The sequence below is a fragment of the Phalacrocorax carbo genome, chromosome 5 (assembly GCF_963921805.1).
Source record: "Phalacrocorax carbo chromosome 5, bPhaCar2.1, whole genome shotgun sequence".
Taxonomy (NCBI): Eukaryota; Metazoa; Chordata; class Aves; order Suliformes; family Phalacrocoracidae; genus Phalacrocorax; species Phalacrocorax carbo.
The window spans coordinates 44,683,159-44,708,908 of NC_087517.1; the positions used below are offsets into that span (position 1 = coordinate 44,683,159).

The 25,750-nt window shown below is 52.2% G+C and overlaps 2 protein-coding genes and 1 long non-coding RNA gene across 4 annotated transcripts in view; 1 reads left to right on the top strand and 2 right to left on the bottom strand.

Annotated features, from left to right (window-relative positions):
* LSS (lanosterol synthase) overlaps window positions 1-6,626 on the top strand; it is a 21,099-nt gene extending 14,473 nt beyond the window's left edge. Inside the window, exon 22 of the mRNA XM_064452267.1 lies at window positions 6,434-6,626. Coding sequence (XP_064308337.1) covers window positions 6,434-6,451 — 18 coding nt within the window. The 3' untranslated portion in view covers window positions 6,452-6,626. The remainder of the gene's footprint in view (window positions 1-6,433) is intronic.
* On the bottom strand, window positions 5,873-11,541 carry LOC135313434 (uncharacterized). Its single transcript, XR_010373084.1, has 3 exons — window positions 11,485-11,541; window positions 10,755-10,891; window positions 5,873-6,332 (listed from the first exon to the last, which is right to left on the bottom strand). It is a non-coding gene; the product is annotated as an uncharacterized LOC135313434 (long non-coding RNA).
* Window positions 11,539-24,229, bottom strand: LOC135313433 (maestro heat-like repeat-containing protein family member 2B). Of its 2 annotated transcripts, XR_010373083.1 has the most exons (6): window positions 24,108-24,229; window positions 22,537-22,644; window positions 22,188-22,341; window positions 13,934-14,086; window positions 12,309-12,453; window positions 11,539-11,658 (listed from the first exon to the last, which is right to left on the bottom strand). XR_010373083.1 is itself a non-coding variant. In XM_064452268.1 (5 exons), the coding sequence occupies exons 2-5, from the start codon at window positions 22,582-22,584 to the stop codon at window positions 11,555-11,557; spliced, it is 450 nt and encodes a 149-aa protein (XP_064308338.1). In that variant the 5' UTR covers window positions 22,585-22,644; window positions 24,108-24,228; the 3' UTR covers window positions 11,539-11,554. The 2 variants fall into 2 exon arrangements, 1 of the variants encoding a protein (XP_064308338.1); XM_064452268.1 differs by lacking the exon at window positions 22,188-22,341 and having other exon boundaries at window positions 24,108-24,228.
* Window positions 24,230-25,750: the final 1,521 nt, after the last annotated feature.

Here is a 25,750-nt window from a genome sequence, read left to right on the forward strand (position 1 = left end):
GCTATGCCACTTCCATCAGCAAACAGCAGCAATATCTGGCGTCTTCCCAGAGGCTGCATGAACACAGTCAGGATTTATTCTCTCCCTCCAGGGAGAGCCCAGGGCAGTCCTGCACTGCCAGCCACTCTGGGTGAGCAACTGGGGCCCACCCACCTAGCACCTCACCCTGGGAAACCTGCTTGGCTGACCCTGGGCCCAGTGGTCCTCTGGCTCAGGGAATGGGCTCTGGGATGGGGCCATGACCAAAAGCGGCCGATTCACCTGCCTTTCTCATCACTGGGCTGGATCTCTGGTGCACTGGGGCCCTGTGTCCCTCCATGATGTAGCCTAGGGACACCAGGACATTCCTGCCTTCCCACTTTGCTGTGGGACTGGAGGATGCTGCCCACCACATCCTCTCTGTTCCTCCAGCTTTCTGTCCTGCTGCCCATCACTATTTTATCTTTCTCCCTCTCTGTCCTGCTCCCTGTCCCTCTCTTTGCCTCTCTGCCTCTTCCTGTCCTTTTTCTCTAGCCTGCTGTCATGCTCTGGGTCACTGCTTTTCCTTTCTGTATCCCACTGTCCTTCTCCCATTCAGCTTTTTCTCTTTATCCCTCTGTTCCACTCCTCAGCCCTTTTTCCTTCCTCCCCCTCTGCCCTACAGCCCATTGCACAGGCACCAACTATTCCTCACCAGACTGACAAGCACTGCTCCAGTAATGACTGCTGAGGTGCCCTAGGGGAAGCGGGACCATATGGGCACTCAGCCCCATAGCAGACTCACTCCTGGGACTTTTGTGCCTTAATTAACAAATGACTGCTTTCTTCTTTGTGCTCATGGCTGTGCCTGCAGGCCCTTTGAACTTGGTAAGTGGCTGTCACAGTGTGGAGGAGAGGAGGTGACATGCTGGGGGTGAGTCATCAGGCGGGTCCCAAGGCCCTTCAGACCCCTTTAGCACCCCTGGGGAACCCCAGTGCTACTCACAGGGCTGCAGGGGGGTTCCCTTGCATTGCCGTGGATGCTTGGGGTCTCCAGGCTTTTCCTGGATTTGCTTTCAGCACCCTGAGATGACCTGGGCACACCCAGGGTCGAGGGCCAGGTCAGTATGAGTGGTGCTGGGAGCTGAGCTTAACACAGAGCCAGGAGCACTTGCAGAGGACAGGCTGCAAGCCATCCTGAGCCCCACAGCTGGCATCACAGTCACCTAGGTAGGCAAAAAGGCTTTTTGTTTGTATTGGGTGCACATCAAGTCCTCCAAGTGCCTTTCTGCATACCCGTGGGGTCCCTGTGTGTCTCGCAGCATGCCACCAAGATGTCTCTGTAGCCTTCTCCAACCCTGGAGTTTTCCTGTTGATTTTTTTGGTGTGCTCTGGGGTTATCTGTCCTCCCCTCCACGTGCTGCTGGAGGCCATCTCTGCACTGTCCGCCCCGATGTCTTTTTTCTTCACTGTACCATGGCCCAGAGCTTACCACTGGTCTCACCTCCTTGTAATCATCTATCTTCACCCTCTCCCTTCTGTGCATCCATGGCCCTGCCTTCAGCTTTGGGCAAGTGCTGAGACACCCCCATGGCCCCAATTGTCCCAGCTGTCCCCAAGGGGACTCCTCATTCTTGTGCCCCGCTCCATGTCCTGCTTTTCTTCTTGCTCCACCTGTCAGGCCTGCTGCAGATCCCTGGTTTTGTCTGCCCCTATTCAGCTGACTCTCCTTTTATTCTTCTCTCTGTGCCTCCATCCTGCTTTCCTGTACCCATTTTTGTTTTTCCTGTGTCTCCATCCTGCAGCCTGCTGCTGATTTTTCCTTCTCCATCTCTTTGTGCCAACTTGCATCCCTCTCTTTGTTTCTCAGTTCTGCAGATGATAATGAGGAGGGACCTGGCAAGGGCAGCGACACCCCAGTTAGCCGACGTAGCCCCCCAGATCACTGGAGGTTAAATTGAGGGACTGATGCCATGTTTGTGGCAGGGCAGTTGAAGGAGAAGGAGAGTTTGCAGGGTGGGGCAGGCAGGGGTTTTAAACTCAGAGCTGAGAAGATGGCTGTTCAGAATCAACCAGGTTTGGGTAGAGAGAGGGTGCACAGTCCTTCCCACATGATGCATACATCTGGGCAGGACAGTTCCAGCCTGTCTGTGTTCTGTGTCCTACACCATGCCTTCCTCGGGCGTGGATGTTCCTGTTGCTCTTCGTGCTTAGTGGGCTCCTTGGTCACCATCCTGAGGGTCTTGAATAACCTCGCTCATCAGCATAGTGCCAATTGAATGCTTCTTGTCTCACATTAGAAACTTAAAAGTGGATCTGTCTTGCATGTTTTGCACCTCAGAAGTTTCTGGAGGGTCACTTTGGCTCAAACACCCCTGTGGGGCACAGACCCCATGACTCACTTTTCAGGGTCTAGGCCCTGAACTGCAGGTCTGATATACTGCATGTGTGGGATTAAAAGCAATAGCATTCACTTACCTTTTGAGAGAATGAGAAGCATTTACAGATAGAAAATAACCCAACAGTTACTGGAACTAGGCCAGCAGAAGGTCCTCTTTCTTTTTTAAGATGACTTAGCAATGCAGTTGCAAAAGTATTTGGGCTTAGAGATTTACTCTTTGGCACTACAAGAGACTGTATAGCTTGCTTGTGTTTGTTAGTCTTGGAGGCGAAAGTTCCCCATGAAGAGAGTTTCATGAGGCCATCAACTTAAATTCCTCCAGTTACAAAGGAGCTTTAAACAGGCTGTTGCATGCAGGTGTTTTTTCATATGTTGTTCTTCCTAGGTAACCTGAAAGGCAATCCCACCAAAACAAAAGCCCCTGCTTACACATGTAAAGGGGCAAAACCTCCCATGGACACAGCTGTTCTCCAGGTCCTCGTTACTATGTGGCACCCTCCATGACCAGGAATGGGAATTATGTGCCTCCAGTGTATCCCATCCATGGATTTCCCAAGATAAACACCAAGATCACACCCAGACCAAGTTATTAATATTTCTCCAGCTATTCATTTAGACAAGACAAACAAGCTGTCTTCTTGCCCTGCGTTAGTGGGTACAAAACAATCAGCTCACCCCTTGAAAGAGCCATAGATGTCTTCAGACAGCTGGCACTTCTGCAGCTGTTAAGGAGAGGAACTTCTTGTGAAATTGCCTCTTTGGCATGAGAAAAAGGCCAGAACTTCATGCTGTTGTCCTCTACCCTAGGTAGACAGAGCAAAGCAGATCTCCCTCCTGGTATGTGTATGCTGGAAAATGCATGCCCTTGCAGCTTGAGTGTCCTCTAGTGACAATCTGCTGGTCACCTTCTTAACCAGGGCTAGTTCAAAACCTATGTAGCAGGACACTACTGTTTCTGGACTTCATGTCCCATAGGAGCTCACTGATGATAACACTATTTCTAGCTTTGCTTTGGAGGCAGATGAGACCAAACTCCTTGTATTATGGCTTGGTTTTCTGTGGGAAGGCAGAATGAAAACCTTGTGATAGACACAGATGCAGTTGTCTTGGGCTGTGAGCTGTGCAAACCCCAGCAGAAAGCTCCTTTCTAAAGCGCTTGTAATCTAAACATAGAATAGAGACACAAGAGTAGTAGAAAAGAAGAGAAACAACAAAGAACTATGGGCATGGGCATGGGCAGGGTGGTCAGCCAGGGCCTGAACATCACAAAGCCTCTTTAGACACAAAGCCAATGCTTATCCTGGTGGATGGACAAAGTACTTTGAAACCGCAAGTCCAGAGAAGCTAAAAAGATATTTAAAAAGCCACATTTCTACCAGGCTATAGTATGGATTTCTTAGAGCCAATGTTAATCTCTAGAGTGGGGAGCGCTTTCCTGTCAGAAGCCAGTTTTTAGGCAACTCTAAATCACATCCAGCTGTCCCCTTTCCCCAGGAAAAGATAAAAAAAAAGCACTGTAAGATAATGCTCAAAGTTCAGTGTTGTGCAGCCTTATGCAGCAATTAAACCGACAGATTACATCTATGTTCCTCTAGCATCCAAACAATGCAAGAAATAGCTGGTGAAGTACTGGGAAAAAAGTAATCTCAAGCTGGTGGAACTTCAGGCCAACCACAGAGATGCTCTCCTTTGCCCTTCTTCAATTACTTCGTGCTACGGGTCCTCCCAAGACATGCAATGTGGTTCCTGCTGCTTTGGAGTAAGCTCTTGTGTTTATAAACAGTCCCATCAAAGATCCATCTCTGTCAATAGTCTTTCATAAATGGGGATTTCCAGAAACAGAAGTTGTTTCTCTCTACTGGTGAGAACATGTACCAGAGCTTGTTATCAAAGAAGCAAGTGGGGAATGTTCCGGTTGGATGCAATTCCCTTGACAGATGCTTGTTCTCTCTTGGCCTGGAGGTCTGAGACATGTCTTTCCAGCCTTACTCCTCAGGGGAGTGGACCCTGGAGACTCTCTGGCTGCCAGACCCAAGGAAAACTGCAGGATAACGCTGAGGAGCAGGGCCTTCCATCCCACCATGCTTTCCAACCCTGGTAGGTCAGCCAGGCCTGCAGCAGCCGAAGCTGGCCAAACCAGCCCAGCGCCCTGCCACCATGCCCCCTCCTGCCCCATGGGAACACCACCTCAACGCTCTCCTGCCTGCCCAGGCAGGGCCCTGAGGCACCCCAAGCGAGGGGTTGGGCAGGGACACGGCTGCAGGACAGCATGGGTCCTGTGGGGCTGGTCCAGGTGCAGCATCATGGCTGAGACAACTCTGCTGATATAGCACTTTGGCTTGCAGCACTGCTCTGGCCATGTGGGAGGTGATGCTTTCCCTGCTCCAGACTTTGGAGAAGGTCTTGAGGGAGCTGCACAGTGAACTTTGGTACCACAAGCACAGGCTGCTCAGCACTGGTACACAAACATGAAGCCTGCTCCTGCCTTCTGCCCAAGCAGAGCTCTCTTCCCTGCAACCTCCTGCCTTGCTCTGCAGTCTGGAAACCTGGGGCAGGGGCAAGGCCATGGCTGGGGACAGCAGAAGGGTAGGAGCAGGGTCAGGGGCAGAAGCCAGAGTCAGGGCAAGGGCTGCAGCTGTGGCAGAGACATGGCCTCTGCACAGGCTGAGCCAGCTGCAAGGCTGGGGACAGGAGATAGTTGTCACCAGTCACATGTTATGACTCCTCTGTGCCAGCTCTCACTGATCGCTCCTCAGAGGTGAGAGAACAAGAGGCAGCTGATGCTCAGAGGACAGGGGCTGGCAGAGATACCATGCAGTGTACAGCAAGATGAGGGGCATGGGGCCATGCCCCACACCCCGCCAGGGGCAGGGCTGCCCCAGGATGGGCTGGGGCTGTCTGGCCCCAGAGCCCTCGCCCTGAGCTGCCAGTGGGAACCAGGAGCCACACGGTGTGGGGAGCCCTGCTGGTCTGCCCGCCTCTCACTGTTGTCTTCGTTTCAGCTGCTGGTCTCTAGTGACATTAAATCAGAGTAGTTTGTAGTCCTGTACAATATCTGCTGGGGTGGTCTTTCACCACTTCACCGAAAGGAAATTCTGTACTTCGGACAGGTAAGAAAAACGCAGGTCCTGCTGCCAGACATTGTGAGAGGCTTCTTCCACTCCAGTGACGTAAAGCTGCAGTGGGAGCCTGAGCTCCACAGCTCCACCGTTGGGAGCTCTGCAAGGACAGCTGCCCTTCAGCCCAGCCATATGGGCAGAACTTGGGCAGGGCTCTTGCAGGGTGTCTCCTGGGTGCTGCAGCCCAGCACAGCTTCTCCCTGGCAGGTTGATGCTTCCAGGCAATCTGAGCTCCGCCATGCTGGGGCCCAGCCTGGCCCCTGTGCAAAGTTCCTGCAGGCCAAGAGCTGCTCTCAGAGCCCTGAGGCCTCCCTCAGCTGTGCTGCCAGTCAGGAAGGCATAGTCCATTATATGTTGTTACATTGAATTATGTATTGTTATAATTAATTGTATATAGAGAGCTATAGAGTGAATTTAATATATAATATACAATATAGTTATATATAATATAATGTAATATATAACCTTACATACTATTTAGTATATAAATATATATAAATAATAAATACACATATAAATGTAGAAATAAAAATATATATAAAGGAGGAAAAAAAGCAGCAGGGGGGGGTCAGAAGCATGGCTGGGGTGGAGCAGAGACCAGACACCCAGGGTGGGTTTAATTTCACTTCACTTTAGAAAAAATCACAATAAAGCTATCTGAGTAGGTCAACCAAGAATCACCCTGCTGTTGGCATCAAGAAACAGGCTGGCTGAATTGCACCTTTAAAGTTTCTTCTCCAGGCACCTGCTTCAGAATGGGGTAACTAGACGTGGAAGGCCACTGTAAGAGGGGCCTAGTGACTCATTTAGTTGAGGGCATCTGTGTTTGTTTAGTTTATTCACACGTCAAGAACCTAAAAGAAAAGTAAAGACGAGTCAGTGGATGCCTAGGAGAACAGGACACCCTGCTGTATTGTAGTTACAACTGATTTTGAATTATATTCCCCTGGTTTAGACTACTTCACTAAATTAAATGAGAAAAAGGGACCTAAGTAGTACATGGGAAGAAGAAGAAGCCACAGAGCACTTATAGTTCATCTTTTATACTGAGAAGCCCCAGGTGAAACAGAGAAGAGAATCTAAGAAATTATTTTGCAACCTGCTGCTTTGACTGCTGTTCCCACAGAAAAAACTGACAATCTATTTAAAAGATTTGTGCTTTATTAAAATAGTCTATTAGATACTGTTGATAATTATAAAGGGATGTCCATGCTTTTCAATGCTTTCACATGCCTACATCTCAAAGCCTTTTTGTGAGCAAACTGAGTTAGCATTTGGGCTTTTTTTAGTGGGAAACCACAGCCTCTGTCAAATGCTTGAATAAAAGACAGTTAAGAGCCTCCAGGACGCAAAAAAGTAAAGGCAAAATATACTTCCTGCTTCTTGGAAAAAAAATCACAATAGTGCCGTCCTAAAAAGAAAGGTAAACCTTTCTTTAAAGAGCATGCAAATATTCAGAAATTATAAGTACAAACAGATAAACAGGTGTTACAGATCAACATGAAGTGGGGGCTTTTGGGTAAGTTTTGGTTTGTTTGATTTTGGGCTTTTTTCCCACTCGCCACTAGCAAAAAGTAGGGAACGAATTTCAGTATTTATTTTAGAAGGGATTTAGTAACAGTATAAAATCTTCTATGGCAATTCTAAGTCAAGCATTTTCAAAGCATTTGATGATAAACACATCTAGGTAAGATTGTCTCCGCCTCTTCCCCCTTAATTGAGACTATTTTAGTCATAATAACAGCATATGCGTATTTTTAACATATCTTCCTTTACCGCAAACTCTCGGAAGTCTAGAAAGTTAGGCATGTATGCTTACTGAAGTTTGTTTAGGCATACAACTAAAAATTGATTTCATAGTTACTTAAACAGATGTTAGTACCCAGCTTTCTAATTTGTAACCCTTTGGCCTACATGAAGAAAGAAATTTAAATTTTTCTTCTTTTCTTCATTTCAGGTCTGAATTAAAGTCCATCATTAACAGTGTGACCACCATATTATGAAATGCCAGCATGTGAGCAGAAATGTTTTCTGTAAAAATATCTCTGCCATTTACATTTCAAGCACCACATATTTTTGCCTAAGTACATACCTAACAATCTTGAAGTCACTGGAATTAGTGTGCATAAATTAACATGCACACTATTAAGATGTATAAATTAAGATGAAACCCCCCAAAAAAGTAGGAAAAGTATTGATAGAAACACCTCTTGTGAGACATCTGCATGACATACAGCAGCTGTTGCAAGCAGCAAAACAGGCACACATGTTGACATGCTCTGCAGTAGGGCTGTCAAAGCAGCTTTCACTGTAGCTCCACCAGCATCCCACCATAAATGGATGTGTGCAGTATAAAATACTGGTTGCTGTCCTCTGAGCTTCTTGCCTCAACTAGTATAATGAAAGCTTGGATAAGACTACTAAACCATGTAGTATGGGCTGCCAACAAATAACGCCCTATCACGCAAACTGTCCCACAGAATAGGAGTACATGAAGACAAAACATCAAAACAGATGACAAAAAAGATGGGATCCCAAGACAGCAATTCAAGCCCAAGAACTGCAGAACTGATGTGTGAATGCTACCAGCTGCCATTAAAAAGCAAACACCATGAGTGATGGGGTGACAGAAACTTCTAGGGGAGAGGAAGCACTTGCAGGAACCAGGGTGAAACCCAGGGCAGGGACTGTTTGCCAGATTCAAGTGTGGGAAGAAAGGGCTCAGCTGGAACCTATCAAGGCAGTTCACAGAGGAAGAGACATGGGGTAATGTGGGAGTGGATGAGTTGAAAACAGTCCAGTAAGTGGAGAGGGTCAAGTGTTGCTGGAATGGATTTGCTTGCATTTTTATCTTCTTCTAATTCTTGTGCAGGTACTGGAAAGAAGGCAGAAGTACACACTAGCTAAAACCCCTTTTATTGCCCACTTTAAGGTGCTTCTCAGCTGGGAACCCAAGAAGGACCCTGTGTAGCGGTTGATTCTTTACATACAATTTTAAGACTACTCACATATTTTTTTTTACAGTTTACATAACCTATTGGCTTTGGCCACAACGTTGCTTGTTACCTTTCACTTTTGAGTAGTTGTTCACGCAACACCCTGCCCCCGCCCCCCCATGCAAGCATGCTTAATGCATGTTTATAAGCAGAGTCTGCACTATTTTGTTGCAACCTTGCCACTTTCAGCTGGTTTGGTCTGGTTTCTTCCAAGAGCAGACCCTCTTTTACATGGGAGCTCACTGTTGGTCACATTGTCTTGCACAGGTCTTGGAAACCAGCTTTACATTGGAACTTTTTCTTCTGTCACAGCCTGCATGGTCTGTCTAACTCCCTTAGGAAAAGGCTCCTTGGCTAGCACCTTCCCTTGGGGAGAGGAACTGTCCCTCAAGTCCAACTCCTGCCTAGGGCTGCCTCTGCCTTCTACTGCAGCACCCGGAGTGACCCTTGGAGGAGCTGTACATGGCTGTGGTCCATGACAGCTCCTCAGAAGAGGATCCCCTTCCATCCCATGGTGATCTGGGAAGCTGAGTCACCAGAAACAGGACTTGCTTTAGTCGCGCTAAACATGTCGCTTAGACATGTCTCCAACATTGTTGTTCCAGTATCATCCCTCTTCCTGTGTCTGCCTTCTTGAGTCAGTTAAGGATGTCATTCTCCAGCCTGAGGAGCCAAAAAGGGCCAACCCCAACTCTCCTCCCTACTCTGCCAGGAAACCAGCTGGTAGTGTCAAGGGGCTATATCAAAGGATGGGAATTTTAGGCAATGAGCATGGGAAGGCATGGCCCTGGTTCTGGCTTGAGCCTGAGACAGCATTCCCAGAAAAAGTCATGGACACCTCTCCCCACCCCCTTCCCTCCCTCCATCCCTGACTAGTCAGGCAGCCCCCAGCTCCAGCTGTGCCCCATCCCTCGCCTTTCACCGTGGGGTGCAATGGATGGGGAGGCCCCCAAACATCCCAGAGCCTTCCTTCAGCCCTTGGATGAGCAAATCTCCCTTCTCACCCCTCCTTCCTTGTTAGAAAGCCCTCACCCATCTCTGCCTCTTGGGACTTAGGGTGAAAGGGCCAGACTGTGGAAATCTGTTGGTCACTAGGGGACCCCACAGTAGAGGTGGGGCTTGTCCTGGCCTTTGGAGGGATTTCTGCCTGCAGGCTTGAGAGCAGCAACAGTTTTGAGGGACAGCCATATGTGAATGAGTCATCCAGGGTGTCTGTTCTGCTCCCAGAGCAGGGAACGTCCCACAGTCCAATTTCTGGGTACCAGCACCCCAAGAGCCTGGCCCTCCATGCCCAGGGAGTGCCTGGGGACGCCTCACCTCCCACAGAGGTAGTGTGGCACAATAGGACAGCACAGACTGGCCCTGCCCTAGGGGACCGCAGCTGCAGGATTGGGGCCATGCTGGCCAGGGGCTTCTGGGGGCACTGTACCCCTGTGGGATGGTCCTCAGCTTGAAGCCAGCACCACAGGCTTCCCTCCAGCCCCTACCTGGCCCAGGGTTGCCTGGGGGAAGTGAGATGTCAAAGTTTCACTTGTGTTTGCTCAGAGGGGACCATGCTCTGTAATCTGATCTGGCAGTGCCCAGCCTCACTGTCACCCACATGTGCTCCTGCCAACCACGAGAGTGGCAGCAGGGGAAAAAAAAAAAAAAGATACGTTCCCCTTTAGGCATTTCCTGATGAGCTTTATTTAATTAACTCCTTGGTGCTCGCTAGGGCCAGGTGTTGCAAAGGGACTCCTCCAGTGCCTGCCTCACTCACAGGTACTTGTCCTACTGCAGTCCCTAGAGAGCTGGAATGACAGAGGCAGTGCTTTGGGGACCTGGTCCCAGCCAGGTGCTCCACAGGGCACCCTGTTCCAGGGAGCCTTTCTCCATGGACCTTCCCACCAAAAAAAAAAAAAAAAAAAAAAAAAAAAGGCCATTCCAAGCAACAGTATCTCAGGAAAACCCCTCTGAACCTATCCTTCCCCACCCTCTGCCTTACCTCAGCAAAGAAAGCTGCAGCTGTCACCCCCAGGTTAACTGAGCAGAAATCCAGCCATGGCAAGAGGGTCTGCACCAGACAGGGTGACATGAACCCAGCGTGAAGCAGGATGCTGCTCAAGGGAGCACAAGCCAGGGACACACAGTTACCCAGCAAAGCCAAAATTCACTTGCACTGATGCAGACACTACTCCTTAGCTCCGGACGGTTTCCCAGGCACACCAGAGGGGTTCCAGCAGCTATTTCCCTGGGCACAGCCCTGCAGGACGTGGCCAGGTGTATCCCTGGGGCTCTTACCTTGTCAGGAGACACACCTGTCAGAGTAAGCCAGGGGGTCTTCCAGGCAAGCCCACACTTCCTGATTCATGAGCAGGCACATCCATTTGTCTGCCATGCATTTGACTAGCACCAACTCCATAGCCAAAAGGAAAAGCCTGACAAAAGAAACAAAACAAAAACAAATCAAGACAACACCACCACCACAAACCCAAAGAAATCTCAAATCACAGCAGGTTAGGGGAAGATTTGTCTTTAGCAGAGCTAAATACCCCTGAGATAATGCTTCACAGCCTTCAAGACTGCAGCTAACAACCCTGGCATTTTATTCATGCCCCAAACTCACTGAAGGAGAAGAAAACCCACGCCCCTAGACTGACTGCAAGCTAGATAACCAAGTCAACACCTAATACCACTTCCCACCAGCATGTTGCTAAGAATGATGCCAGTGCCCACGAGAGTCACGCTCCCCCACAGTGGGGGCGGTGTCTGTTGAGGGACTGCAATGCTATTGTGCATGCAAGGGTATGCAGGAGGCAAGATGACAGCCATCTGCGGTACGTGCTGTGTAAGACCTTCTTGCCTGGGAGCTGGAGTTTCTCCATGCAGGAGCAGAAGTAAAACCAACAATGACCACTGGTTTGCACATCTAGGAAACAGGGCAAGCAAAGTGCTCCCATAGCCCCATGAACACACGTCTTGGCAAGGGGAACTGATGCTAGCCCCTCCACTGGCCCCTTCGCCTCCTTACCTGCAGGGCTTCTCCTCAAGGACCCGGCCCTCAAGGAACATCCTTCTCCAGCGTCTCCTCACCCAGCATTTCACTGACCCACCTCAGAAGGCTGGAAAGGAGGTGGGGAAGCAGTTGCTTGAGCTCCTCCATGCTCCTCAGGGCAAGCACCACCTCGGAGATGGCACAGCTGATCTGCAGAGAAACATGACAAAGCCTTTTACCACCAGCCTGGTTCAATTGCCAACCTGGGGGCAGGGAGGGTAAGCCTCACAATTGTTTCTTCTGTGACAGCACTGTGGCTCAGGACGACAAAACTGTCCCCTCTCCCCACACTCCTTGAGAACGGCCCAGCACAGCACCCTGGGAATCTCCACAGGCATCTGCAAAGGGCATCTGATTCCCTTGTGCCAAACTATGAGTTTGAAAGCAGATGCAAAGCTGCAGAAATGTGTCTGTCATTGAACATACTGTCAGAGTCACCAGAGCAGTCTGACAGTTGTGCTGCTCACAAGTCAGTCCCCAGGTGATTATTTCCTGCTCTGTTCAGTTTCTCTGCTAAGCATCTCAGGACCTGAATCCCAAGGGTGCTTCTCCCCAGGCTCCTCCACAGCTCCACCGTGTCACTGCAATGGAATAGATGTTCACCCTTGTGCCTGTATCCTTGCAGTCCTGCAGTGGCCTCAAACCTTCTCATCTGCAGCAGGGCTTACAATGCCCCACTCATGGCAGAGACAAGCATACAGCCTTGCAACACAAAGACAGTTCAGGCAGAAAAAAAGACCTGCTTCTACTTCTTAACTGGACCCACCCAGCGCAGCAAGGGAAGTGGGTTGTGCTCGTACCTGTCCATGACAAACCTTTCTGGAGGAGACTGCTGATCATGGGCTCCCAGTGAAAGTTGGTGAGGAGAAATACCGCATGGAGAGAGAAGGGCCTGTGGGTGCTCTGCTGCATGTAGATGTAGAGGGTGTTCAAGATTTTTGGCACCTGAATGGAGGAAGAGGAGAAAGAAGGGCTCAGTATATCCTTTACTCCTTCCTGCAGGACCCAGTCAGTCATTCAGCACATGAGCAACACCAGCTCCCTTGACACAGAGTCCAGATCTAGCTCAAAAATCTCACCCCTTCCACCCTGCCTGACCTTGTCTGGCTCATGTCTGGAGCTGAGCATGCTCTTGGCAGTTGTGTGTGCACATGCACACACAGAGGCATGCACACACTCATGCACGCAGCCTCAGTCGCTGCATGCCCTGTGTGCACACAGAGGACTTGGACACATTTCACACCCAACATCTCAATAACTCTCCCCTTGTGTCTGTAGTGATGCAAAAGCAAAACCAAACACGCTCTTCCAGACCCTTGCAAGGCATGTGCAAGGGCACATGACTCCTTCCAGAGGAACCCAGTTCTTCAGGGACACTTTTCCTTGTCTGTACCCTCCTTTCCCAAAGCACCGACACCTTGCCTGCACAGAGGACCTTCCCCCAAAGGAAGGGGCGTTTGAGTCTTTCACAGCTAGAAACCATGGTCATGATAAGGACAAAGAGGCAGCCAGGTCCATCATTCTGTGGATGGTCCCAGCTTCTCCCACAGCTGCCCACCCCGGCCCATGCCACAGACACAATCTGCTCTGTGCCTGGGGAAGCAGTAAGGGGTGACCCTGCAGCCCATGGATGCACCACTCCTGCTGCCATGGCCATGGGCTCCACGGGGGTGGCACAAGGATGCCCCGCCCTGGCTGTAACAGCAGCCATCTAATGGCTGGGTGAGCTTTAGCTCAGCTGGGCATGATCCTGTGGGCTGCCACCCATGGTTGCCATCACTGACCAGCCTCTCTCAGTGGCAGACAGCCACTGAGTTAGCCTGGGCTGAGCGAGCTGCTGATGGCCCTAGAGCCCAAGCAGAGTGCAAGCAGAGGAGGAGAACCAGAGCCTTGAAAGGGTAGGCACAGCACAAGGCCAGAGGCTCCCAGGCTACAGACAGACAGCAACTGGTGGCTAAAGGAAGGGCACCTCGCAGGCTGGATAACACCACAGTCAGGGAAAGCAATGAGAGCAATGACCAAGTATCCAACCTGTAGAAAACCTAGTGTGCCCAGAAAAGCTCAGAGTAGAGGGAATTGGGGTCCAGTGAAGAAAGAGCAGGGTGAAGTGGGTCCCAGGGCAGGCAGGACTGACAGTGACCCTGGAGAAAGGGGAGGAATGGCATGGTTGCTGCCTCCCAGTGCCTCTCTCATAGGAAGGACCTGGACCAGCAGGAGACTTCGGACAAGAAGCGCCCATATCCTTTTCACCAGCTGGTGCAGATGCCAGCAACAGGTGCTAATGTGCGACTCAGACCATCAGTAACCCCTCATCTTGGCATACTGGTGGCGTTTCTTGAGCCCATGAAAACTGCACAGGGTGTACCTGCAACAGCCAACAGGAGAAAACACAAAGCCAAATGGGGAAAAAAAAAGTCTCCTTTACCTGCTGGAGTATTTCTGTTCTGCATTCCACCAGGAAGACGAACAACCACTCCCACACTGCTCTTGCACATGTGGGTGTAATATGCAGCAAGCTGTCCAGGATGGCAGTCAGAAAGCCTGTAGCCTGTGCTGGAGGGATGCATTTGCAAACAGCCTGGAAGTCAGGAATGGGAGAGACTGCATCACAGCTCTGCTCCAACAATGTGGAAAGGAAAGGAAACTTGATGGGACTGATAGTTTCAGCAGTCATGGAGGGGGCAATCACTTGACCCTCCTGCTGTGCATACAGTGCTGTTTACATCTGATGCAGCTAACCAATTTGGAAGCATCTCCCCCATGTTTTTTGCTCATATACCAAATTTGTACTCTGACCAGAGCACTCACACACACACACACAACCGCACGCATTATGGCATCTGCTCCAGCAGGCTTAAAGGACAGTCTTGTCTCAAAGCCTCCTGCTACTTGCTAACAGCCATCCTGGACAGCCACTCTGGAGGGGAGAAGGGAGATCTGCAAGAGCCCAGGAGCTGGGCCCCCACCCTGCTGTTTTGGGGCCAGTTACCTTTGTTACTTTGGTAGAGGTCTCCACCAGAGTCTCGGTGGCTGAGCTGTTCAGCTCCTCACAAAGGCACCTGATCTTATCTGCCTCTGGCATCACCTTAATGATCTTGGCTGGAACAAACACCAGGAGTGTCATGTTTTTAGCTGGAATACAGTTAATTTTCTTCACTGCAGCTGCCATAGTGCTGTGCTTTGGACTTAGTATGAAAACAATGTTGATAACACACAGATGTTTTAGTTGTTGCTAAGTAGTGCTTATACTAGTCAAGGACTCTTCTAGCTTCCCATGCTCTGCCAGGTGCACAAGAAGCCGGGAGGGGAGGGGGCACAGCTGAGAGAGCAGATTCAAACTGGCCAGAGGGATATTCCATATCATGTAACGTCATGCCCAGTATGTTAACTGGGAGGACCTGGCCGGGGAAAGGAAGCAGCAATGGCGGCTTGGGGACCAGGAGCATTGGTCAGCAGGCGGTGAGCAGTTGTATCATTTGTGTTTCTGTTTTTTTTCCCTTTTCCTTTTTATTATATTATCCTTATTGTTATTAAAATAATAATGATGATAACAGTTTAATTACTATAATAATTATTCTTATCTCAACCCACAAGTATTTTTGCTTTTGCTCTTCCAATTCTCTCCCCCATCCCAGAGGGGTGGGGGCACCCCAGAGGGGTGGGGGAGTGAGCAAGCGGCTGCATGGTGTTTAGTTGCTGCCTGAGGCTGAACCACAACAAGGAGAAAAGAGGAGTGACATCTACAGAAACCCAACCTCTGGGCCCAGGTACCAATAAAGGAGAATCCAAGTGGTGGCAGTGAAGGCCACAGGGAAAGCCAGGGCCCTCCTGAACTCAGTGCAGCAGAATTTCACGAGCCAGAAGAATGGCTAACAAATCCCAGGCTGGAAAGAACCTCTTCTTCCTTGAAATCTTTACTGGGGCTTCAGGGTTTCAGCAGCCTCTGCTCCCAGCAGCTGCATCCTCTATTGCCACACAGGCCGCCATTGTCTCTGGGAGGCAGGAAACCTCCCCGTGACTTTTTCGGCACAGGCAGACCCTGCTGCCTGAAGAAGAAAGGATTCAAACACGATCCTTTGCAGCATGCTCCAGGCCTGCAGCTCATATCCCTCCTCCCTGCCCATTGTGCTTTGGCCAGCAAATTGGCTTCCTCTCTTGTGCTCAGCCAGAGATCTCTTCCCTGGCAGAGATAAGTTTGGAAACTGCCTGGGTAGCTGGCCTTTCTCTCCAGGCTCAAGACAGAGAACGAGGGGGAAGGCACCCTCTGAAATGTCAGGGACCTCATCCAAGCAAGTTGTCTGGCCACGTGTGTCTCTCCTGGAACATGGAGGGGGACAGTCCCCAGCATTGGTGACAAAGTCCTCCCCTCAGGCAGCAGTGGGGGATGGCCCTGACTGCCCAACTTCACACATGCCCTGGGGAGGTGGGACTCAGTGACCCTCTTCTAGGGATCCTTCCTGAGATGGCTGGGGAGGCAGAGGGCTAACAGGGTGGGGGCACAAAACCGGCTGAGTACATTGCCCCTACCTCCCCTCCCAGTGACAGGGCCTGGCCCCACACGACCCTTGGTGGTGCCAGGCCAGGAAGGGAAGGACAATTGGGCTGAGCAAGGCTGGGAAGAACCTGCTCTCCTCACCTTGCATTTGGAGAAGGTAGCCAAGGCAGACCCATGCCCTCTGGCGGGACCTGGCCAAGCAGTTGCTGGTTACAGTCCCCAGCAGTCCCACCAGGGACCCCAACTGCTTGCAAGGACATCCCCTCTGCAGGGAACAGCAGAAGGAAAAGGGTCGCAGGCAGCCCCAGCAACTGCCCACCTCTACTGCAGATCCTGTTCCCTGAGCAGCAACCAGGCAGAGGGGCAGGCAGAAGGGCTGCCCGATAATCCCAGAAGCCCCGAAAACCAGCAGGTTGTGCAGGGCTCCCTTCCGGGGGTATGAACAGTGGGAAGGGGGCACCAGGACATGTGGGGGGTCCTTACTCACCATGAGCTCAAATCATTCCTTGCAAGCTCCCAGCACATGACTGCAAACTCGTAGGGTTCTCTCCCGCTCCCATTCTTTGGATGAGGTGAGCCAGCCCTTCAGGACCTGAGGCAAGGTGCATCTCTCTCGCAACATGAGACTTTCTCTCCCTGAGATCCCTCCCCTCTCCCTCCTTCTCTGTCCCCTTCCCAGCGCAGCCCCACGCCCCACTGAGCACTGGCACTGCAGCCTCCACTGCCTCTGTCTCTCCAGCCGCCTCTGCCCTGAGCCAGGTGTTACTTCCCTGCCGCCGTCTCCCTGCTCTGGCCCTCCCCCAGACTGCTCTTGCCCAGACCCAGGTTGGCTCTTGGCTTTCCCTCCAGCAGGGCCCACTTCTTTGCCTGAACTGAGGCCACAGTGGCTGGGTACTCCCGTCCCCCAGCTCAGACCCTGGTCCCAGCCAGATGCACAGCCTCACAGCAAGGAGCCGAACTCCCACTTCCCCACGGGAAAGGTATCCACCTTTTATCACCCTCTAAGGCCTTGATTCTCTGCCCCACAACACTCTCCCTGTTGCCCCATGGCTACTCACATGGACCACTGTCAAAGCAGGCAGAGGTCTCCTCTGCCTCCAGAAGGGTTCCTACGAGATGGCCCATGCCTCTCCTGTGCAGAAGCTGGAAGCAGGAGAGGAGAGCTGAGGTTCCACATCATAGGGGCTGCCAGGGCACACTAACACGGGATCCTGACCCAGAGGTGGGCAGGCCCTGGCTGGTGTGTACCTGCATGTTCACAGCTGCTCTCACTGTCTTCCTTCTCTTGTTCATCTGCTTCTTGGAAGAATAGGACAAGACACTCTGGCAGCATACTGCCAGCAGCTTGCTATTTTTCTCCCTGCTCAGAGGTGGCCTCAGCTTGCTGGCCAGAAGAAAAAGGAAGAAAAAACAGACAGGGGATTTACTAACCCTCTCCAGAGTGGCTTAAACCACAACTGTGTTCTTCCTAATCAAGGACCCCATATCCAGCACCCCCAGCCCATGCCAGCAAGCACTGCCTTCAGCTCCAGCAAACCCCCACCCCCTGGTTAAGGAACCCCTTTCCTTTGAAAGACAACCAAAGTGGGGAACACACTCCCATTCCACAGCCCCAGCAGCTCCCAGCCCCATGCTCAAGGCCACTGGGGCTGCCCCAGCCAGCTGGAATGGGGAACACTGGGAGTCCCCAAAGCCTGGGGAACAGCTCTCACCTCAACTCCTCCAGGGCCTGAAACACTCCATACACCAGGGAGTCCCAGGGCTCCCCCTTTATGCAGTCCTGCAAGTCCCAGACAGACAAGCGCAGAGTTGACAGAGGGCAGGGACATGGGACAGCCCTCCCACCTCCCCTGGGGACAGGCTCTATTGCCAGACACTGCCCTGTCACCCTGACGGATCCCCAAAGACAAAACAGGAAGGATCCTGCTCCCCAGCCACAGCCACCCAGCACTAGCACTCAAGGGCCCCACTGGCTTGGGGGACAGCTCCAGGAACTCAGATGAAGCTGAAAGACCATGGTACCTCTGGGGAAACCAGTCCGATGGCGCAGCCCAAAACTGCCCTATGCGACTGCCCCAGCTATGGGCACTCACCAGCAGGGTCCATGTTGCCTCCTGCTTTAAGGAGAGCTCAGAGCTGCCACAGTCGCCCACAGCCTGAATGGCACAGCTGACCTCAGTGATGCTCTGCACCAGGGCGAGTTTGAGCTGTGAGGCCTGAGGCCAAAGAGAGCAAAACACCCCTTGAACTCTTTCAAGGGCTGAGAGGTGGAAGAGAAACATGGGCAGGGGAAACCCGTGGCAGGGTTAGATCTGGACATTGAGGACACACCCTTCTTTGGGAGATCTTTAGAAAAAAACTGTCCATCCCAGTACACCCACCCCAGCCCCAAAGGGCTGGAGCTGGACACCCATGCATCCCTGCCCTGCATGCCCCACGCTCCTACCCTCTGTTTGGCTCTGGAGAGCTACAGGATATTGTCTGTGATTTCTTTATCCATGCAGGTGAGCTGCTGCTGCTTGGGGGAACACAGCACAATGACACTGTAGGTGTGCATGAAAGCAGCACAAGCAGTCTGAGCTCTCTCCATATTTTGCTGCTGCTGTACCTGTGTTGTCAGCGTTGCCCCAGGACATTGGCCCCGGGACTCCTGCAGGCTCCTGCAGCAGGCCCTGCCCCGCATCCTCTCCAGCTCTTTGTTTCCCTGGGCACCTCCCAGTAGCTCCCCAAGCCACTCCTTGAGCTGCGAGCTTCGAGCTCCAGAGCTGGAGCTGTTCCCGGACTGCAGTTTGGCTTCTTGCATGGAGATGGGGAGGAGGTACAGCCAGCATCTCACACACTGCTGACTGTTTTACCACTGATTTGAGGGGTCAGGGAGCCACCCAGAAACTTTCTATGGAAAGGTATCTGACACAGCTTGTCATAGTCCTGCTCAGATGCACAGACTGGGCTCTTCTGCACCGCTGACCTGCACAGGCTGCGCATCTGAGCTGCCCTGCCCTGCCAAGAAAGGCTTCCCCACAGCCCCCAGGTGGGGAGCAGAGCCAGCAAGACCTCACCAGGCTCCTGATTCCAGGCCCCAGCTCTGAGGGAGGAGCACAGTATCACACTCTGCTCACCCCATCTTGTCACCAGCTCCCACTGAAGTTAAGATGGGGCAATGTGGCTGCAAGTAAGCAATCACTGCAGCTGCCCCAGCTGGGTGGCTCTGATCCAGCAGGTGTCAAACACCATCCTTTCCAAAGACACCTCAGGGGCCCCAATGCCAGGATGTCCCCTCTGAAACACAGGTCTCAGGTATCTCTCACAAGAGGGCTGATCTAAAGGCAGCTGCCACAGTTCGCCTGCTGCAGCTGTAGATGTGGAAAGAAGGCCAGTCTCTGGTGAAAGAGCCAGAGAACATAGTCACTGAGTCCAAGACCAGTTGGAAGTGGCTCGCAGCAGCATGGGACACAACAGAAATCATTGCCTGCAACCACAGAGAAATGGGCAGCCGGCTCCAGCCCAGACGCACAGCTGTGGCCAGTGACAATGGCCAGGCAGGACATTGCAGCAAGCAGGAAATGGCAGCATAGGGGAGATCAAGGAGATTTGGAGCAGGGCCAGCAGCAGCCCTCCCTCTCCCCCAAGAACCGGCAGTGCATGCTCAGGACATCACCTCATCCGGGCCTCAGACAAACCCTATGGAGCTGTCTCCTAGAGGATCCTCATCAACTGCCCTTAGACATGTCTGAGGTCCCAACAACCTGCCAGTGCTGTCCCAAGAGCCTTGTACAGGAAAACTTGAAAGAGAAGAGGATGGGCCTAAGATGCGGTCACAGCCTGACATGTCAGGAGAGGGCTGGCCCCAGACGGCCCCACCTGCCCCTGGGAACAGGCAAGGCCAGCTGCAGTGCCAGGCTGTAGCCAGACACTGGGGCAACCTAGGGGAAAGCACTGTTTGGGGGTGAGGGAAGAGGAGCAGTGAAAGCTGCCTGTGTGGGCCAGCACTGGCACCAGCCCAACCCCATTGTGGGGCAGGAGACACACCTTATCCCAGGAGCTCGGGGCAGAGCTGCCCAGGTGCTGGGTCAGCTCGTGGCTCAGGCCCACGGTCCAGGCCTTGCCCTCAATGGGCTCCAGTGACACTTGCAGGAACTGGGATGAACAGGAGAGGAAGTAAGTATTCCCCTGACCTTGGCCACGGCTTTTTCCACACTTGCATGTCCTGGAATGCTGCTGGGGGAGAGCTGCCAGGAACAGCAGCCTCTTCCCCCATGCCACCCAACCCTCTTGTCACCAGCCTCTCTCTTCTCCGAACACCTCAGTGAAGAGGCCCCCGCGTGCCAGAGGAGGCAGTGCTAAGGCACATGCCACAGCACTAGAGGGCATTAGCCATCAGCCATGGCACATGTGCAGACAGCAGCTCCTCTGAGCGGGCAGGCACCTACTGCAGGGGGAGACACAGGGTACTCAGGAGGTCACACCCCCACCCCCACCCCCAGACCCCGGTGCCTGCACAGGCAGCCCCAAGCTTCCTCCCACAACTTTGCTGCCTCTTCTCCCCCTCTATTTGTGACACTCTCAAAGGGATGCTGTACCTTAAGCACATGGTGGTCTCAGTTTTTCCTAGAAAGCAAGAAGAAGCAAAAGCTCTTGCTGCTATTTAAGCTCACATCAAAGACTAGCCCGGTGGTCTCCTGTGCAGTCAGACCTCCCAAAAGTCCCAGGCCATCAGGCTAGAAAGGGCCTACAAGCACCTACATCAAAGACATTGCAAGGGCAATGACACAGGAGGGATCCCAGGGGCATTTGTCAGAGCCACTGGTTCCAGTTGGGAAAGGACGCACTGACGACAGCTGATCCCCACTGCCTGACTGCAGCTCCCAGAACAACTCTGACCACTGAGTCACAACACGAACCACCCACACATATTTTCTCCTTAATGACCCCCTGCTTTCTCCCCGCTTACAGCCCTCCTCCTAGGCTATTGCCAAGGGTGGCTGCTACAAACCTGGCCTGGCCTGGGGACTTGGTCCTCCGAAGCCAGGGGCTACACACCCTCCAGGAGCACCAGTCCTGTCCCTCTCCCAACACTGTCCCAGGCAGGACATGGGAGTGCCACCAAGACCTGCCATCCAAGGGGACAATCAGTTGCCCTGTCCATCCCCTGGGCCCAGTTGATGCTGGCGGACAGCTGCCTCCAGCCTCAGTGCTGGCTCCCTGGAAGGGGAAAGGCAGCAGAGCAAGTGCTGGAGAACTGGGGACAATTCTCCGTTACACTGGGAAGGTGCATTTTCCTGTCCCCCTCCTCCCTCCCTGCCAGCCTCTCCCTCTCCACCTGCACTTTACCTTCCAGGTACTGCAGTAGGAGGGGGATGTTGGTCACCCACACCACCCCCAAGGCTCTGTGGATCCTGCCATGGAGGGCCTGCAGCAGCTGCAATGCAGCAACTATGTGTTCACTGCTTGCGTAAGGAGCTGCCGCCACCATCTAGGTGAGGGCAGAAAAGAAGGGTCTCTCCTGCTGCCAGAGCCATAGCTTCTCCCGAGAGGGAGACAGGGAGCTTGGTGCCGCTGGGCCAGCAGTGGGCAGCTGATGGCTTCACCAGGGGTGCTGTCAGCCCCAAGAAAGGAGTGAGATCCCCGATGGGCTTAGGCAGACTCTGGCACAATGCCTCCTCCTTCAGGGCTCCAAGCACTGGTCTCAACAGCATCTCTGCCCTGGGCTCTCCCATCACCCCTGCCCAGAAAAAGCTCTTTCCCCAGGGCCCCACTACTCACGAGCAGTTGAGCCAACAGGGACTGGGGAGCTGGCAGCTGAGCTGCAGGGAGGAAGAAAGGCTGGGTGAGCCAATGAGCCCTTGCCCTGCCCCTTGCACCTCTGATGCCCTGCACAGAGGGCTGAGAGCAGCTGTGCTGCCACAGCGCTGGCCCAGGGGGCTCCCCAGGACTGCCCAGCATGAGATAAAGGCAGTCCCAGCTCACCAGGGGAGAGCTGTTAGCAAGAACGCGCTGCGAGCAGGAGAGCCAGGCCTCTGCGCCAGGCAAGGGGCAATGTAGGGTGGAGCACCTCATGCCCAGCAGTAGAGCCTTCCTCTGCCCTTTGGTTTCCTGGGCTCCTGCTTGGGGATGGTGGGGTGCAGGGAGACACAGACTGGCCCAACCCCCAGCCAAACCCAGCAGCACTCACTGGGGCTTCTACCTTGCTCCTGGGACTCCATAGCATCTGGCTCCTTCTCTTCCTCCTTGCACCCTGGTCTCTCCCATCAACTAGGGCTTAGACAGTGGGAAAGCAGGATCAGCATGCCACTATACTGGGCTGGCACCACGTACTGCAGCAGCCTTGGCCACAGGAGCTGCAGAGAAGAATGAGGCAATTCACCACATTGGCATTTCCACTCAGCTCCAAGACAAAAAGGATGGTCTGTATTTCCATAAGCCTTGTGCACTTCAGCACACACAAGGGAAGAGGTTCAGGGCATGAGGGAGCATGAGGAAAAATGTCCTGAAGGCAAGAATTAGCTACAGCAGCAGGGCAGAGGGTGACTTACTTGGGTCATTTCTCTCAGACAGACATCCAGCAAGCCCAGGATGTCCATGAACAAGGCTCGAAGAGCTCCGTCCTCCTGGGTTTCCTAGGCAAAAAGGCCTCCTGGCACCTGTAGGACAGAGTTGGCAAAACCCCCGTTACTCTCAGCTCCCCCAACCGACAGGACTCAGGCATGACTCACCAGTGCTCCTGTGCCAGCCTCCTGGCAGTGCTAACCTCCTGAAAGAGGACAAGGACAGCAAGACCCAGCTCACAGGCCATGTCCCAGACCCTTGGAAGGACTGGGAAGCCTGGGAGACTTCCTTAGCTACAGGCCCTGTCCCCTCATGATAGGTGGGTGGCAGTGCCGGGCCCCTTGGCTCCACCCCCCTTAGCGACAGGCACCTCCCCCTGGTGTCAACAGGTCAAGGGCAGTGGGGCCAGAGGGAGGCAGCGCCCCCCAGGACATCAATAGGCTGTGAGCCTGTTGCTAAGGTGGGGAACTAGCAAAAATGCGACAGAGCGGGAGAGAGTGTTGGGACCACAATGGTACTTTTGCTGAGAAAATGCTGCCAAGGGAAAGTGAGGACCAGCAATAGCTTTTAGTCCTGGCACCTTTACTGTGGTTAAAGTCAAGTGAAGTCAAGGGAAGCTCCTCACTTCTCTCATTTTTGCCAGAGCCCAGCTCCAAATCTGGAAATGTCCAGGGATTGCACCCACACAAGAGGTTCCAGGACTAAAAGGTATTGCTGGTCTTCACCTTCCTCTGGCAGCCCTTTCACAGCCACACCAACATTGGGGCTCTGGGCTTGCCTAGCCTCCCAGCAGTTCCAACACTGTCTCTCACAATATTCAGAGACCAGCTTCAAAATTGAAAATGTCCAGCAATTCCTCTGACACCAAAGGTGCCCGATGTAAAAGCTATTGCTGGTCCACACCTTCTCTTATCAGCTCCTTCATTGCCACACAAACATGCGGCTCTGCTCTTGACAGGTTTCCTAACATCCCACACTGGCCCTCACTATTTTCAATTTCTGAAACTGAAAACATCCAGTGATTTCACCAACATCAAAGCTGTCAGAACTAACAGCTATTTCTTGTCCTCACCTTACCTTGGCAGCCTTTTCTCAGCAACCATTATGGCTGTGCTCTTGCCATGCTTCCTAACACTCCCAGCACTGTCTGTCACTGTTTTCAGAACCCTGCTCTGAAATTGAAAACATCCAGCAATCCCTCCCACACAAAATGTGCCAGAACTAAAAGCTATTGCTTGTCTTCCCCTTCCCTTGGCAGCCCCTTCTTTACCACACAAACACTGCAGCTTTTGCTTGTCTGGCCTCTTAAGGTTCCCAACTATCTCTCCCACTGTATCCAGAGCCCAGCTCTGAAGTCGAAAACATCCAGTGATTTCACCCACACCCAGGGTGCCAGAAATAAAACAAATATATTTCTTGTCCTCAACTTCTCTTAGCTTTCACTGCCACACTATCATTTTGGGCTCTCCATTTGCTGGGCTTCCTAACATTCCCAACACACTCTCACTTTTTTCAGAACCCTGCTCAGAAATTGAAAATATCCAGTGATGTCACTCACATGAAAGGTGGTAGGACTAAAAGCTATTGCTGGTCCTCACATTCGCTTGTCAGCTCCTTCACTCCCACATGAACATTTCTTCTGTGTTCTTTCACGTTTCCTAACATTGACAAGACTGTGTCTCACTGTTTGCAGAGACCAACTCTGAAATTGAAAACATCCAGTCATTTCACCCACATCAAAGGTGCCAGAACTAAGATATTGCGTGTCCTCACCTTGCCTTGGCAGCCCCTTCTCCACAATACTATCATTTTGCACTCTGAGCTTGCCTAGCCTCCTAACATTCCCCAAATTTTCTCTCACTTTATTCAGAGCCCAGCTCAAAAACCCCCAAACAAACAGTAATTTCTCCCACACCAAAGATGCCAGAACTAAAAAACTATTGCTCCTCCTCTGCTTTTCTTAAGAACCCCTTTACTGCTACAATAACTTTGCAGCTCTGCATTTCCCTAGCCTCTTTATAGTGCCAACACTCACTGTCCTCATAGCCAGGCTCTGAAAGCAACATCATTCAGTGATTTCACCCACACCAAAGGTGCCAGAACTAAAAGGTAGTGCTTGTCCTCACCTTCCCTTGGCAGTCCTGTCACAACAACAGTATCATTCTGGCTCTGTGATTTCCTAGCCTCCAAAAGGTACCAACACTCTCTCGCTATTTTTATGAACCAGAGGAGTCGGTGTCAGGTGGACTAGGACACTGGCACTATCTTGCTTGACCCAGGGTATCCTTTATCCCTCAAGGACAGCTCTAAGCTTCCCAGATGCAAAGTCCTTCTTTCCAGGGCTGGGCTGTCCTTTCCTTTGTTTTATTTCAGCATCAACAATACCAAAGTCTCCAGGAAAACTCCACTACCTCATCACACTACAGTGCATCATGTGAAATCATCATATCATGTATCTATCTACCTACAAAGTTAATACACTTTCCTACTATAAAGACTGGTTCAGTAAATAATTAGGAAAGAGAATTTTCATAATGTGCCCTATGGGTCCCAACAGCCAGGGCACCAAAAAGCCAGTGACAGGCTGATGGAGAGCCAGCAAGGATGCCATCCAGGGAGGATTGGTCTCCTTTAGTGGTTAGATTTGCTGCTGCAAATCAGAAATCCCTTGCAGCACTCAGCATTTCAGCATCCCTGGCAGAACCATCCCATGGCGTTTCATCTCACTTGATCGCTGCCATTCCTGAGACCAATACAGCCGCCCAGCAGCCCCCTGCCCCAGGACTACAGCTTCTGTCATGCCTGGGGGTGCTCCTGCACTACTGCCTGACCCTGCTGGGACACCGTCCCCCTGCTCGGCTCTGCCTCCCTGTCAGGCCCCATGGCTGCCTCCCCAGGGCTGTCCAGGTCCTGGAGCTCCAGTGGAGCAACGAGGAGAAGAGAGGGACAGAGCAGCAAAGGAGAATGGGACAGAGTGGTGGAGTGGCTAGAAAGGGGTGGGAGCAGGACAGAGGGATGGCACATGGACAAAGGGATGAGGAGAACAAGGGGGGAAATGGGCAGAGAGTGGAGAAAGGAAACCCCTGGTGAGGAGAAGGCACAGGGACAGAGTTATGGGGATGGATGGGAAGAGAGCAGAGGAAGGCAGGAGGAAGGACAGAGGGATGGACTGACACAGACAGGGCAAGGGAGTGGGACAGA